The 16541-nt window shown below is 37.9% G+C and overlaps 1 protein-coding gene across 6 annotated transcripts in view; it reads left to right on the top strand.

Annotated features, from left to right (window-relative positions):
- Nucleotides 1-5807: 5807 nt before the first annotated feature.
- The window catches only part of LDB2 (LIM domain binding 2), a 1425612-nt gene continuing 1414878 nt past the window's right edge, over nucleotides 5808-16541 (top strand). For 2 of the 6 annotated variants that reach the window (XM_044062192.1, XM_044062193.1), the window contains exon 1: nucleotides 5811-6260. In XM_044062192.1, the coding sequence (XP_043918127.1) occupies nucleotides 6129-6260 (132 nt within the window). In that variant the 5' untranslated portion in view covers nucleotides 5811-6128. Of the gene's footprint in view, nucleotides 6261-16541 lie in introns of all 6 variants that reach the window. The other 4 variants (XM_044062195.1, XM_044062198.1, XM_044062197.1 and 1 more) reach the window with 4 other exon arrangements.

Consider the following 16541-nt stretch of genomic DNA (forward strand, 5'->3'; position numbering starts at 1 on the left):
ACAATTAAAAGGATTCGACTGGCACGCATACATACTTATTTCTAAATTTATGCCTGTTGGACTCCTAACATTTGATTTACATGTACATGCGAACCTGTCTCTTTAGACACTAGAATTGTGTTAATTCAAAACTAGAAGTTAAAAGGCATTAATTGTGTTAATTGTCATATCAAGGTTACCTGTTCATAAAGGAATGCCATGTTGTATATTTTTGTACATTAAATGTTGAAAAATATAATAAAATAAAAGTTGGAGAAAGCAAGAGCCATGCACAATGAAATACACATTTGTAAGAGTTTCTTTCCAAAGGTATGACTAATCAGCAGACATTATGAGCTCACACTCTACTTGTACTTCTCAAATACCCAAACTTTTGCTGAAATTCAGTATTTCCCAATTTTTGGTCCATTTTTCATAAAATGTGTAGTTGTCTGAAGTCAGTAAATAATGACAGACATTTGAGTTTCAGACTTCATAACCTTTTCAAAATGCATGTTAATGCAAAACTTGTTATTCTAGTTACTTTCTTAATTTATAAGAACAATATTTAAAATATGTCCCTGATTTTGGGCCTTTGTCCCTCCATTACTTGTGTCTTTTTCTAGATTTCTTGGGCTTAGAGGTTAACAGATATGACTCTGAGCCAAAAATGGATCTTAATACAGTTATCTGAGAGAAACAGCTTTCAAAATTATACTGATTCACCCTAAGAGTCTATATTCACCAAAAGAAGCTTGCTCATTAGATCTTGAGGCAGGAATGTTCTGATCATGATTTTGGGTTGCAAAAATTAATTTATGGCTTGTATTTTCAACTTAAATGTTGTGATGTCTTTTTGCACTGAAACTTCAATGCTCCCAATCCTTGAAGGCTCCCTGGAATGCCCTATACTGGGGAGCAGTCTCCTATTTGGGAGAGCTCTGCATGCAGAGAGGCCTCAGATTGCCTACATGCAGATTCTCTGGGCTATTTTCACTGTGCATCTCCAAATGAGATGGATCAGGTGAAGAGATATACTATGGTACTCAGTGTTTTAACCTAATCCCTACCCCTGCAGCATGCCAGGGTCACATTTGTCGGTGTGACCAGATGACATGTCCATCCCAGGTCCTATGGCAGCTATTTCTGCTTGGCCATCCACATGCCCATCTCCACTAAGGCTTGATGAAAGCTTCACCAACATCAGCATCATTCTTTCCCCTCAGGATAGGCATACCCATCCTCCCTGACAGTTCTTCCAGATGCCCAAGCCACTAAATGAAAGTGGGCACATTGACTATAGTCAGGACTTTGTCCGTCTACACTGCCAGGCTGGCTATCTTCACATTTTGAATTAGACATGGATACTTTATGCTAATTCAGAGTGACCATAAGCTACCTTCTGCAATGTTTTATAACATCTCAGCTGGTAAAAATATGAAGAGACATCCATGTATCCATACATCCATGCATCCATTTTCTAAACCGCTTTCCAGATTAGCATCATGGTGACAGAAAGCTGACCAGGGCAGCAAACAACTCTAGTACATTCCAGATATCATGGTTACTTGAGGTTAAGAGGACAACAGCACCTGCAAACAGCAAAAATGCAATCCTCACATTCCAGACTGGATACTTTCCAAACATTGTCTGCATCTTGAAGGCTGTCCATGAAAATCATGAGCAGGAGAAGGAACAGGACACACTATTAGCAGAGTCCCATGACCACATTGAACATATCTGACAATGCTGTGCATGCAGCCATGGGATCCAATACTGTCACAATACCTCCAGCAACAGATTCTAGGCTACATGTTTGTGTGTTTTCTCCAAGTCCAAAAAAGACACGTAGACAGTACTGGCAAACTCTCACGAATCCTTGTAATATCCATGCAAGGACAAAGAGGCAACACTTTTTTTCTATCATCAGGACTAAATCTGCTTGGATTCCTATGAATCAGTGGCTAGAGGTTCAAACATCGAATAAAGTCTCCTTTCTAGCATCCTGGTATACATTACTTTCAGGAAGGATATGGCATGTGATTTAATCTATAATTGAATTAATCCCTGCTGTCATATTTTGTGAAAATACAGTCTACCATGCTTTTGCCAGTCCAGAGTTAGTTTCCCTACTTTCCATGTATTAGTGAAAAAATACAGTGGCACCCAACAATGTCTAACACCTTTAGCATGTTTGGCTGGATCTCAACTACACTTATGCCTTGACACAGTAGAACCGTTTCATGTCAGCGGTTTAACGTACAGAACGGAATCCTTTCCCACCGGCTGCTTCTGCCATTGTTTTCTTCTCAGAGAATGTCATGCCCGGCAGATTAAGGATTTCCTTCATGTGTTCTTTCTACCGCCATGCCCCCAGAAGAGGTCAGCTTTTCTCCATACTTGTGAAGAACAGCATTCACAAGGAAAGTTGTGAAGAAACAGGGTAGCTTATTTCCAGTAGTGCAAGACTAGATTTCACAGATGGCCAAATTTGTTGATTTGTTCCCTTAATGGCTTTATATCAATCATACTTTAAAAGGATTACCCATACATCACAAAACAAAACTATCAAGCAAAAGGACTTATAAGAAGTTCTGAGTACCCTTGAACTGAAAATTGTTCATTTTACAATGAATATAGAAAATGCCACTCTCTTAAGTAACAGCAGGCATGATCTCAGAGAAAGAGATTATTATTACAGACTAAGCTGGGCTGTCAGAAACCCGAAACAGTTAAAAAAGTGAACACATTACCACTGCATACTGTTGCCAACTTCATTTTCCTTCTATTTGGCCCATTGGTAGAGTAGCATAGTTTTGCCTATGGTGTTAGAGATCTGGGTTCCACATCAGCAGAAGAAAACTGAATAGACTGGTAATTATGAGCACCCTGCAGAGTTGTCACCCCACCACAGGGAGGCAAAAATACCCTGCTAATTACCAGTTTCATAACTGATAAGCTGTTTCTCATGTGTTTTGTGTGTGTGCGTGTGTGTGTGTGTGTGTGTGTGTGTGTGTGTGTGTGTGTGTGTGTGTGTGTGTGTGTGTGTGTGTGTGTATATGTGTGTGTGTGTGTTTGTACATGTGCCCATGCATGTATTAGTGGAGGGGCATGCACTTTCAGTAGTCATGTGAATGGAAGTTTATATCGCATTAACACTGGGCATCACACTTCAGTGATATCACTGTAATACATGTAGCAGTGTTTCTGCCTCTGAATCCAAAGTGTGTGGCATCTGGTACCAAATTGGGTCAGCGCTTAGACTTACTATCTGACAGTGGCCTGATGGGACTCTGCCTGCAAGAGTCCAGTGTCCTTTGAAGGACATGTCTCTCCTACTTATTCTAGTGCTCATACTGTCTTTGCTGAGTGCACAGCTTGAAGTAACTAATTTCAAATCACTTTTTAAAAGTGCTTTGGCTAGTATTCCCAATCCCATAAAAGCACTGTGTGTAATATTTAGAGTGCGTGTGTGGACGTGAGTGTGTTCAGCGGCTGAGGCATTGCATTTAGTAATTTTGTAATCACTCTTGGCACTCTATGGACATTGGAATAAAACACTCTTTAAATACCAGTTCTTGTTCTTCAGTGTAACAAGGGTGGTAGGTGGACCATTGAGATTATCTACCAGAGCTGCAGTTACACTATAATGATTGCCCTCACATGCTCACTTTATCCACCTTCAGAATGAGAAACCTAAAGAACTGTGGCTGGGGCGGGGGCAAAATGATTTTAATTGACTTGTGCTTTGTACTCTTTGGTGGAGCTGGAGTAGTTGGAGAAACACATTTGCTATGGTTACAGATTTGCATTGCATCACACAGAGCTATACTGAAAAAAAAATCTCATCCTGTCTTTGTCTTCTAGCTTCTGACAGAAATTAGAGGCCATTCCTTTAGCAGACAACTCTGAACTATGCATGGCTATTCAGTATAATAATTGCAAAGCCTACAATAAAGGAACCTAAAATTGTTTCCACACACTTTGATTATTTTATAAACAGTTAGATACTTCTGCTTGACTGAATAAGAATTAAAACCTATAAGCATTTAAACACATGCATGTTTAACATGCACTGAATAACAGTCAATGCATTTTATGTGAATAATTATTTTCCTGCAATAATAAAGTGTACCCATTCCCTGTCTTATTTCTAGCAGAACAGCAGTTTTCAGGAAATGATACACTTCTGTGGCAGTGGTGACTGCGAGCCTGAAAAGAACTTGCTGACAGTTTATAGGGCTACAACTTTATTTTCAGTGTATCAATCTAGTTCAGGTAGTCAGGAGACAGTGAGAAGAATGCCAGTTGTTTTAGCTTGCAGGAGTATGTTATGTACTGGACCAATATCACATGCTTTGGGGGAATGGAACAAAGTTGGAGAGGGCATCAGTTGTGCTTATGTTGCTGGATTATGCATTCCAAAATATACTGACACACACACACACACACACACACACACACACACACACACACACACACACACACACACACACACACACACACACACACACACACACACACACACACACACACGCACAGAAGCGTGCGCGTTTGTGTATGTGTGTGTGTGTGTGTGTGTGTGTGTGTGTGTGTGTGTGTGTGTGCCCATGTGTGGCAGAAATACCTCATAGGCACACCTACACACAAACATGCATGTGCTCACACATACTGAAATACCTCTCAACTGTCCAGATTTTCGCAGAATGTCTAGATTTTCACCTCATAGTTTAATCTATTCCTCATAAAATTTGTCTTTTTCTGGCAAATCACTGAGATGATCTGAGTATTAAAGTCACTAAATAATGACATACATTTGAGTTTCAGACTTCATATCCTCCAGAAAATGTATGTTAATACAAACCCTGTTACTCTAGTAACTTTCTAAGTTTATAAGAACAATATTTAAAATCTGTCCCTATTTTTGGGCCTTTGAACCCCCATTTTGTCAGGCTTTGTCCACATTTCTTGCCCTAAGAGGTTAAGAGGTATGAGTGAAATGTATACATGCTCACAGAAACACAAATAGTTCTACAGACCTTGAACACAAACACACACCACAAAAACATGCACACACATAGGCATCCATAAGAGTCCCACAGACAAATACAGACATATGCACACATAAAAGTACACATACAAACATACACACACTCTAACAGAAGTAAGAGAGAAGGGAATTGTTTATAGCAACTCTTCCATGGCTACATTATCAGTGGCAAATGCAAGCAAACATAATTATTAAGATGGCACATTGGAATGAGCAAGTCATGTTGACAGCAGTTTAATTACTTTACCTGCATTATTAAACTCACATGATTTGCTTATACTCTGTCTTTTTCAATTCTGAAAGACGTTAATATATTATCTAGTTTCTTCTGATAAATTTACCCTTCCATAATATTTATTCTGCTAGTAAACAAAGCAGTGCAGTTTTGCTAAGCCTTATAATACAGCACTGTAAAATCAGAAGAAACAGGCACATTTTAGAAATATTAGGCAAACCGAAAAATTCTTTCTGTAATTTGTAACTATTCGATCTCCAAGATGAAAACAAAAGAAAGAAAACATGAAAAATGAGGCTTCATATTCCTTTTATGTGTTATGAGTAAGTAAACTGCTCTCTGAACAGGAATCTTGTTTTTTGTAATTAAACTGGAAACAAAGTGTCATATAGTCTTAAGAAACCTACTGGTCTTGGAAAGTGATAGGTTCAGGCAGCTACTAAACCACCTATATGCTAACATGCTTTCCACTCAGTTTTCTAAGGGGTCCTAGTCTGCAAAAATTAAAACCAAACCTTAGTTGTCAGCTTGTAAGGAGAATTTTTTTAGCTGTACTTCTCCATGGACAGGAAATGACCCTTCCATAAACTGCTTCTTTTAAAACAACAGTGGTGCCTGAAGCTATCCAGTCTCTCTGTCTTTGCACCCCCACCCACCCCCAGCACACACATACACACACACTGACACAGACACACACACATATTCACTCTTTCTCTCTTTCTTGCAGTAGAGGGCTCTCAGCGTACCTTCCTGCCTCAGCCTTGTGTATACTATTAGCTCATGCTGTGCACAGCGTACAGCCCATGTGCTCTGTATGGACGTTGATGCCGCTGTATGTAGATCGATTCTCTGCAGTCTGAAAAGATGTGTAGCACCCCTCATGACCCTTTTTATTCTTCTCCTTTTGGGCCATTCTATAGAAGACACACACCATACATGGTGCAGCCAGAGTATCGGATATATGAGCTAAACAAGAGGTTTCAGTCTCGCACAGAGGTAAGCATTTGAATGCTTTAATGTTATGCATATACTGTACTTCACGCCTGATGTTCAGCATAACTTCCAACTCCTCCTCCGCCTTAACTTGGCTGTGTCACATTGTAAACAGCAGTGAACATGTGCCTGCCTTTCTGCTTCACAATCAAGCAGAGCTCTCATCTCTTGCTAGTCCGGAATAGTTATTCTATTTGATTTCAGCATGGATTTCACACTGATAGATCATCTGCTAAACAAAAACAGCAAGTCTTTGTGAAAATAAGTAAAAAAGGTAGAAGTCTGATGTAGAAAATTAAGACAAGATGTACCAGTCTCAGTGTTTATTTCTGCTGTCAAAATGTTGAAGGATGTAGCTTTATTCTGTATTATCACACTTTCTATACAACTTAAGGTTGTTTGTCACCACAATGGTCTGGAAAAGTATGTTGGGTATTGTGTTAAGCTTTTTTTTGAGTATATTGCATATGTGATTTTTATGTAGATTTTGACTTCATGTGTAAAAAGTGGTTTGCAGTTTGTGTCAGTTCAATGTAATAAAATGCTGTGTTCTAAAGGCGGTGATATACATTAGCAAAGTTTTTCAAAAATATTTTCGAAAGCAGCTAACATTTTCTGATTTTTTTTTTATTTGCTGGCATAAAAATATTTTAATGGCATTGCTTCCTTATCTTTGCATGTTGGTTTTTGTAATTAAAGGCTCAGAAACTCAGAGGTGACTGCCACAGGATATTCTCGATTTATTATCATTTCAAGTCTGCCCATTAACGAATATATTTTAAGTATATAATGAAATACCAGAATGTGTTGCTAGCAATATCATAAATTGCTTGCATTTTTTTGCACATTTACTCTTTTGGACCATTATCAAAACAAGTTGGCATCCATCAATCCCATGAGTCTCAACTAGTGAACCTGTCCAGGTATACTATACTAGTTGCGTGAGATGTGTTTCAGCCATTTGAAAAGCTTGTAATAGGATAATTACAACTTGTTACCTTCTTGAGATTCCTTTTACTTCATGGAAGGCATGCCTTAGTAATACTGTGAAGCCCATTATATTTGTATCTCTTCATATTTAGCAAATTTCTGTGACTTACCTGTCTCAAAAGTTAGGCTGATATATTGAATTTATTCAGTGCAAAGGTGTAGCCATCTTCCCAGGTTCTTACTTCTGCCAAAGTTCCTGGGAAAGGGAGCTGCCTCTTTGGTGTTAATGCATACGATTAACAGAGTTTTCAGTCTCCTGCATCTTTCTTGAAATGTTTGTTACTTTGTGGCAAGCAGAAATCAGGACCCAACACCTGTGGTCCAAGATAATTTATGTCTTCATGTGAGGCCGTTCAAGGCATATGAAATTGTGTAAATGTCATAATTACACAAACGCCTTGGAACAACAGTCATAGAAGTACAACATCTTTCTTGCTAAAAGGCATTAACAATAAACAGCACATTGTTGAAGCTTTATTATTTGTTAATACATGGCTGTTATGGACAGTTAGACAGAGATTAATGTGTAGTGCATTAATCAGTTATTAATGTGTTTATAAATGACATGGCAATTATTTGCTACATAACTCCTTTTGCTATATTAGTTGTATTAGCAGTTGTCAAATGCTTACTTTTGAATTCTCTTGTAAAATTAAGTTTGGTCATTCACAAAGCAGTCAAAGAGCAAGATGCCTATCCTGTGATAGAAAGTAACATACAAAGAGTGCTTACAATAATCTTGCCAGCATCATGCTATGTACAGATTTTACAGCACTGTTAAATCTTTATATTTCAGAGTTGCTGTTAACACACTTTTAAGCCTTTGTAAACAGGAAGGACAGAGAGAGATAGCGTAATAATGGACTAAGGCAACAAATTATGGGAATTAACTACTCTAGGAATCTCCAAAATATTTTTTTTCATAGAGAGGGTTGTTGATTCATGGTGCAGACTAATGGGATGAGTGGTGGAGAGACATTCAGACAATCAGAATGTCATGGAAAAAGTGAAATAAGGGCGAGGAGAAGCTATGGATAGGGAGGGAGCATGTTAGCTTAAAAGAACAAACTAGATAGGAGTATATCCACATTTTGCCATCAAGCAAATGTAATGCAGTGCAAAAGTAAGTGCAGTAAGGAAACAAATGAAATCACGTGTGTGTGTGTGTGTGTGTGTGTGTGTGTGTGTGTGTGTGTGTGTGTGTGTGTGTGTTACATTGCCCTGCTTGCATTTTTCTGGAGTGGTATACATGGGCAACTGTGCAGTACAGGTCAGTGTTTTCACTGTATGTGTGAAAAGACAGTGGATATGTATAATTTGTAATGCCTTTGTTATTAGAGGGCAGCACAGAATTATATCATCTTTATCTCAAACCATATTGAGCATTTTAGCATTTGTAGGACAGGGATTTTCAGTAAGCTGGCTCTAATTCCTAACTCTGTCTAAGTGTACACTATAATAAAACTGTTCCTTAAGTCATACTGGAGGCTAACTTTGGTATAGTTATTGTTTTCATTGTAAAGCATATTCTTGTGTTAAACCGAGTTGTTTTCTGTTTCCCATTTATGTACATTTTTCAATTGTCTTTAGTGTCAGTTTACAAAATATCACCAGGTCCAGCAAATGAATGTAAGTGCATTATATTTCACTGTTGTAATGGTGCCATATATATGCTTTTGAACTTGCTATGGGAACTTTATTCTAACTTGTGTACTGCAAAGATACAGCCCAGTCAGACAAGATATGGCTGCCTGCCTGCTTCCTTTTATTGAGTTTAGTAGTGATGGTATGGAGTGGTTTTGCTTTACACTTATTTAGCAACAAGATGAGCAAAGTAGTTAATCTGATACTTTTACTGCATCCACAAAAATATGTGTGTGCAAAGGATGGAAGACCTAAGGAAAAGTGTGCTTGACTGGTATAGTAACTTAATTGCTGTCATTATTTTTATCAGAAAATGAAATGCTTTAAGACTGTATACTCTACCTGTTGATGGTGTGCAATATTCTAATATGTAATACATGCCTTTTGTTTCTGTCTTTAACAGAGTTGCCACAACTTTCCAACGTCTATAATTGTAAATATGCTTAATGATTTGTTTCGGTTAGTCACTGTATATTGATATGAATGTCAAATAGAGTGTCTTGTGAAAAAAGCTATGCAGACGAGTAACTGTGAATGAACTCTTGCATGCTAACAAAAAGAAACAAGACTATCTTAAAAGTAGCATAAAAAAGAAACAATGCTGTTGCAAATGTTGCATTCTAATAGACTAACAATTATAAAGCTAGCTTTCCGAATATGCTTGTCCATTATTATTAGGTTAATAAATGAATTTTCATTAAAATAACCTTAACAATCAATGCTGTTAGGCCATTAAACGTATTATGTCTAACATATTTGTTTTCTTTCTTGCTTAATGGACTATCAGTGGTTGCAGTGCTCTGTAAGCCATACAGTTCTGAACTGTATTAAATTCAGCACTGTTAGTGAGAAATATAATGTCACTTTAAGGTGCCAAGAGTCAATATAGTTCACAACAATAGTACTTCCTTTTTTTGTTTTAAATATTGTTGTATGATTATTCCAAAGCACCAAATTACTGACACAACTGGAAAATCTAGGAGTGCACAAATAAAGTAGACTAAATACCAGATTAAAGTTGTTCATTTTTATTTAATGAAATAAAATCTCTGAAAAATGCATTTGCAGTAACTAGTCAGCCCCTAGTAACTACTGTGCTTCTTACTCGATCAGTAAAAGCACCCCGTGTAAAGGAATGACAGAGACGACAAGTCCATGCATTGTTTCTGAAGCGTGTTATCACCAAAGCTTGTTGAAAGTTTGCTAAATTATTGTATCTGCTGTATTATAGCAGACTATGCAGGAGAGTAGACAGCATCCAATGAGGTTCTGCAGTACCCCAGTCTGCCACTGGGGTGAAAAAATATCTTTCAAAACAAAAGCAATTCACTTAGGCAGCGACTGTATAAAAGCAGCAGTGCACTATAGCTGAAATTATATAAAAACTCAACTTCAGCTATCTGCTGTAATATATGCACTGCTAGAGCTGTGGGAATGTTTTCTGGATGGCATTTTATAAAACTATTTTATTTGCAAAGGAGTATGTTTTGAATCGTGAACCCAAACATTGAGGCAGGCACTACAGTTAGAATGTGCTTTGTAGTAATATGATTTTTGGACAAGAATCTGTAAAACAAAATGTGTGAGTGTGGACAGCAACCTAATCTAGGGAGTGATGTACCCAGGGAAAAAAAAAAGAAAACGCTGTAAATAATGGGATCATGAGTCTATAATGTTTCTTTGTCATCTGTAGACAAAATGAGTAGCAGGTTATAAATTTAGTCACATACCAGATAAGAAAAGTAGACATGACATGATATGTTAAAGGAAAGTGTTGTCTCAGAAGAACTTATAACTTCTTCAAGACAGCCATCCTAGATAGCAGGGGCATTCTTCCGTACCTAGACCATTAGCTCACTTCAAAAGAAATAAAGTGAGTACTTGGAAATAACTTGTCACAAATATGTTTCCTAATCATCAATTTGATATAAATATGTGGAGAAAATGTTTTTAAATGTAATATTCAATTGCAGAGTTAATGAGACATTTTCTGCCATTGCAGTTCAATGTGCCATGCAGTTTAATGGACTTATTTGATAAGGGACACCATTTAGCAAACTGAACATTGATGACTAAAAGTAGCCATGTGAAAAATAAAAAAAAAGTTTGAGTTTGGAATATACAAAACAATGTATGGCAAGAAGACTCCATTAAATGAATCACATTTTTTTTCTCTAGCTTGATATAAATCTATTGTGTTGGTATTCTTAAATCAAAGGACCATACCTCTCAACCATCCAGATTTTCACAGAATGTCCAGGTTTTTGTCATATTTTTGGTCTGCTCCTCATAAAATTTGTGGTTTCCTGGCAAATCACTGAGGACTGAAGTCACTAAATAATGACATACATGTGGGTTTTAGACTTCATATCCTTCAGAAAGTGCATGTTAACACAAATCATGTTATTCTTGTAATTTGTAAGTTCATAACAGCAATATTTAAAATCTGTCTCCATTTTTGGGCCTTTGATCCCTCTATTATTTTAGATTTTTTTCTAGAGTTTTTGCATTAAGAAGTTGAGAGGTATGTTCAGGATTCATGAGCAACCTTCAGGAAAGGTGAAAGTTGACATGGTAGAAACTTTAAAAGTCATAGGAACAAATACATTTTAAGGGGGTACCATGTTTTAGAAAAATAAATGTGTGGTAGCAAGAAATGACTGAAGTGAGTAACCTTGTCTTACTAATAATAATGTGAGTTCAAAGTACCAAAGGAATTCAAGACTGTGTTTTAATGGAATAAGTTCATAGGTGTATATTAGACTAATGGACGCTAGGGTCTTTAAAAGCTTAGCCATCCAACCTAAATGTATTCCACAAGTTATTGTATTTTAGATGTTTATATAAGGGGTGTTTGTTAGTTAGGAAATGATTTACTGACTGCCTCTGTCCATCAGAGACATGGGCACCAGACCAGGGGTGAATTTCCAATTTCTCATCCACCGGTCCAGGTTACATTTAAATAGGGTTGGGGAGGACTATATTTCACATGGCTGGAGGGCTTATTCCAGAGAATGGGAATTCTCTTTGAAACATGTTCTATTTATGTCACAAGCAAAATGTAGGTCACTTGATCTAGTAGCTCTGATGCTGTTCATTTTGTAGATGTACAAAAGGTCCATCAGAGTAGGATCCAATGATGCCTTGAATGCCAGACATGGATCTCCTTTTGGTTGTTCATAGCAGAATAGGACTTTGAGGTGGTCCACTTAGGACATTGTGTTTATGCCCTGTATTCTTTTTGTAAGGGATCTTTGTGGATGTTCTAGTTGCTGCATTTGTCTAGTCAGGTACATGCAGAAGGGGGGAATTATGCTGTAAGATGTGCCTGATGAGGGCAGAGTGCAGTGCCAGGGTGACTTTTTTGGACCTGGATGCCATGTTCATACTTGTAAGGTGAGCAACATAGAAAGATTTCCTTACTACCTTGAACACATTGGTTGAAGGCCAGGTTGCAATCTGCATGTGTTCCCAAATCCCTAACAGCTCTTAGGGGTGTTTTATTGATGATGTAGTTTCCTGGTGTGGCTGACTTCACAAAAGGTACTTTTATGCATTTATTGGCAGTGAGTTTTAAGTTGTGGCTTGGGCATGGGTCATTCTCTATATTAGACTCACTTGTAAGACATTTACATCTTGGGGGATTCTATGATTGTCATAGTTTTCAATCTTCTGCAAAATTGGTCAACAAGAGGACTTTGACATTGTCTTTGGCTTCCAAGAAGTAGATGCCAAAGAAGAGCAGGCCCAGCAGAGAGCCTTGAGGGACTCCACTGGTGTCTGGCTTCTTTGTGGAGATGGCCTCACCAATACTAACTTGCTGGATCTTATCTCTAAACCAGATGACTACCCAGCATGTTATATAGAGATTTAGGCCTAATTCCATGCATTTGTTAATAATGTCAGAGTGGGGTATTGTATCAAATGCCTTAGTCAGGTCATGGTAGTTGTATGCACTGTTTTTTCCTCATCCATTCTCTTGGTGGCCTTCTCAAAGAAGTCCACCGGGTTCAGAAGGCATAACCTTCCCTTGACAAAACCAGACAGGGTTGGATCCAGTGTCTGAAGATTTTCTATGTTTTAATTGATCATTTCCCTGATAATCCATTCCATGGCTTTGCATATAAGACTAGTCAGACTAATGGGTCTGTAGATGGTGGGGTCTCTTGATGGTTCGCTATTATGAAGAGGGATGACTGTTGCTGTCCTCTATTTTCATGGCACAGAGCTTGTTTTGAGACTATAGTTAAATAGTGACTCGAGTGGCCTGATAGGTCATATTTTATGCTATCTAGGAAACATCGAGGGCACTATTAGGGTCCATTGAAGCACAACCAGGACATGCTGTCTGTTTATTGTTGGAGGGTTATGCTTGAAAGGTTTTCCCTGGGGGTGAGTAGGAGATAAAGTTACAGCGAAGTTTGTTTGCCCGCTGATTTGCTGTGTTGCCCATCTCAGTAAATGTGGCACCATTAACCACCAGTTTGGCTCACTGTTGTGTGCTGCCTTTGAGGTTTCTGATATAACTGAAGAAGGCCTTATGGTTGCCTTTTGCATGTGAAGCTGTCTTGACCTCAAAAATTGGCTTTATTGGGCTTAATTAGACCTCTTAGTTGCCTGTTTAGCTTGATGAGAGTGTTCTTTTCTTTATAGATGTTCTTGCTTTTAGCCATGATTTTTTTTCCTTTTGTTATATAACCTGTTTAATTTGGAATGCCAGCAGGATAGATTGTTTCTGTGTCTAGTCATGGGATTGCTTTTGATAGGTACAGCAGGCTCTATGCAGCCATTGACATAGTTGTACAGAATTTCTGTGAACAGTTCTACATAGGCTGCTGTGTTTTTGGAGTTTGGAGGGGAATTGAATTTTGACAAACTATCATGTAATAAAAGGTAGTATGCCTTGGAATAGTTCCTAACTGTTACAGGGTTTACTGGGGTTACCAAATTTATTTTGATTTCAAAGGAGACAGCTTTATGGTCATACCTTACCAGGGATGATGTGACATGGGGATGGGGCAGCATTCTCCCATATTTGTGAGTATGAGATCCAGTATGTTGGAACCTTTAGGGGGCAGCTACACTAAATGGTCTAGGGTGTTTGTGTTTATAAAGTCAAGGAATATCTACTCCTGCAGATTTCGGGCCATATAGGATTCTATAGAAGGCAATTATAGCCCCCCATGAGTAAGCTGTTCATTTGGATGGTGAGTGTCTGCAATAGGTCTAGGTATGACCGATGAGCTTCCTGGGACAAAGAGGGGGGCCTATAGATTGCTATGATGTGGTAAGGGATTTTGTTTATGGTGATCTGCATGTGCAGAAACTCCAGCATGTCATTCTGTTTAACCAGCCTAGAGATAAGCTTGTTATTGATGTAGACTGAGACACCTCCACTTTTTGTCCCTGTCTGTGCAGCTACTAGTCCTAAAAGTGTGGAATGCACTGAAAGCTTGTACTGCCTGGGTGCTTCTGCAGCTACATACAGCTTATGCAGTAGTTAGGGAAATTATCTAATTCTGTGTGACAGATAATCCTTTAACTTTTATTTTATTTATTTATATATTTATTTATATATTTAATTTGTTAATGGGGTAAACTCAGCACAAGTATCTCCTTTCAGGGACAACCTGGGTGCATTGTCTGCTTACCTGACTTGCTGAGCCATGCATTAAGAAAATGGAAACATATTCTAATGCAGACCTAAAAATTTTTCTATACAAAGACTTGTAAAGCAACTAAACAAATTAAGCTCACAATTTAATCTTGAGACTGAAGTGCCAAAAGAAATAAAGCCCCTTCCTTAATGGGCTTGTGTCGTGAGTCTTGCATTTTTTTTTGTTTTTGCCACCTCTAGAATACCTCCTATTTCTTCAATATGCATCAGTTTCCTGCCACGCATTCCTTTATCTATAAGATGGCATCCCCTTGAAATCTATTTATTCATTTGACCATTAAAGTTTCTACAATTCCACATCTCTCCATTCTTCAAAAACTGTAGTGCATTCCTTTTTTGCTAGCCAAGTCCTGTGTTACTGTGTTACTACTTACAACTCAGATTACTACAAGCCACGCCCTGCTATCACCTTTAGAGCTACATAAGCTTTTGATATTTGACACATTCTATAAAATGGGGCTGTGTTTCAGCTACCAAAATTCCCCACATAATTAGCATAAACCTGGGGGCAGTTATTACATGCCTATAACACATTGCAGCCAACAGCTACAGAAATATTCCAGCGTAATCATATTAGGATATAGTTTAATTTCTGCTGAAACTATACCATGTGAGAATAGTAAAGACTTAAACGAATATATGATGTACCACGTGGGTATTTGTCCAGATGGTCAGTATACAACAGGGACTTGATGGGCTGAACTTCTGGTCTTAATAGTCTCTTTAGTCAGAGTAACCATGTAGAAAGACTGTTTTCCTCTAAACTGGTAATATTTATTCTGTTTATGTTTTTCACTTCTATATTTTCAACTTTTCTATTCTTACTTCACACATACAGTGCAGTTATCTTACTTTAAGTTACTTAACTAGCATTCTGGAAGGTGGCACAGAGGCTTAAAGAGCTGTTAACAAGCTATTTCTGTGGTCCCATTGTACAGGGTTTGATTCTCTTAGCCTCCATTGTCTATCTGTATGATTCTGAGAACTTAACCAGATAGTGCTCCCTGGTCAGTCTGTAAAAGGTGTATGGAAACTGGTGCTCTACCCTAGCCTACAACTAAAATAAATTAGCAATGCAGTTCTTAGTACATGGAGTATATAGAATGTGTTTTGTATTATTACATGCTCAATAACTGTATCTTTTATGATATTGTTCTATTAATTAATTAAGTAGCTATCAATTTAGTGTCATCGGCACAACATGTTGCACTTTCACCTTTTGTGCAGAAGGCTGTGAGTTCTATTCCCACACCAGGTAGATGGATTGCTGATACTTGCAGTATCGCATAAGGAGAGTGCTGTACTTCTAAGTGCTCCATCTTTTGGTCCAATGCCCTGAGTTGGTGGTAGCTCAGGTCAATGAAAAAGATTGGGTGGCATCTATCAACATTAGCAGAGGAAGTTCCCTGATGCCCTGGTCAAGCTTCCCATTTTAGTGTAAATACCACCTCAGGTCTCCCCTTAAAAGAGGCTACTACCTTAGTGGACCATCCAACAAGGGTTAAATAACTAATGTGTTTTGCTCAATTAACATTTACAAATTTATACACCGGAGTTATGCAGGTTTATAGTTACTTTGAAATTATTCTATCTAATTGCTGCTCTTGTATTTGTCAGTATTTGTGTTGCAGTTAATTAGTGTACTTAAATACATGTCACTTCTCTGTTTTGAATATACTGTATTTGCCTTTAGGCCTAAGTTGAAGATGCACCAATAAATCAAACCAAGATCATGCTTTTAAAGATAATGTGTTACTGGGTCTGGAGCCAGTGTAAGTTCTGCAAGTCAAGCATAATATAATGGCGACACATTGTATGAATATGTAACCTGGCAGTAAGATATTTATTTTGTACCATCTGAAAAAGATGACCTTATTCTCTGGAAATTCCAGATAGAGTAGTCCAGTAGTCCAGATGTAATAAGAGCACTGCATGAATGAATATTTAGCCATTAGGTTGAGGGACCAGTAAGC

This window comes from Protopterus annectens, chromosome 2.part1, assembly GCF_019279795.1.
Source record: "Protopterus annectens isolate FY-2018-M chromosome 2.part1, PAN1.0, whole genome shotgun sequence".
In the NCBI taxonomy this organism is placed as follows: domain Eukaryota; kingdom Metazoa; phylum Chordata; order Ceratodontiformes; family Protopteridae; genus Protopterus; species Protopterus annectens.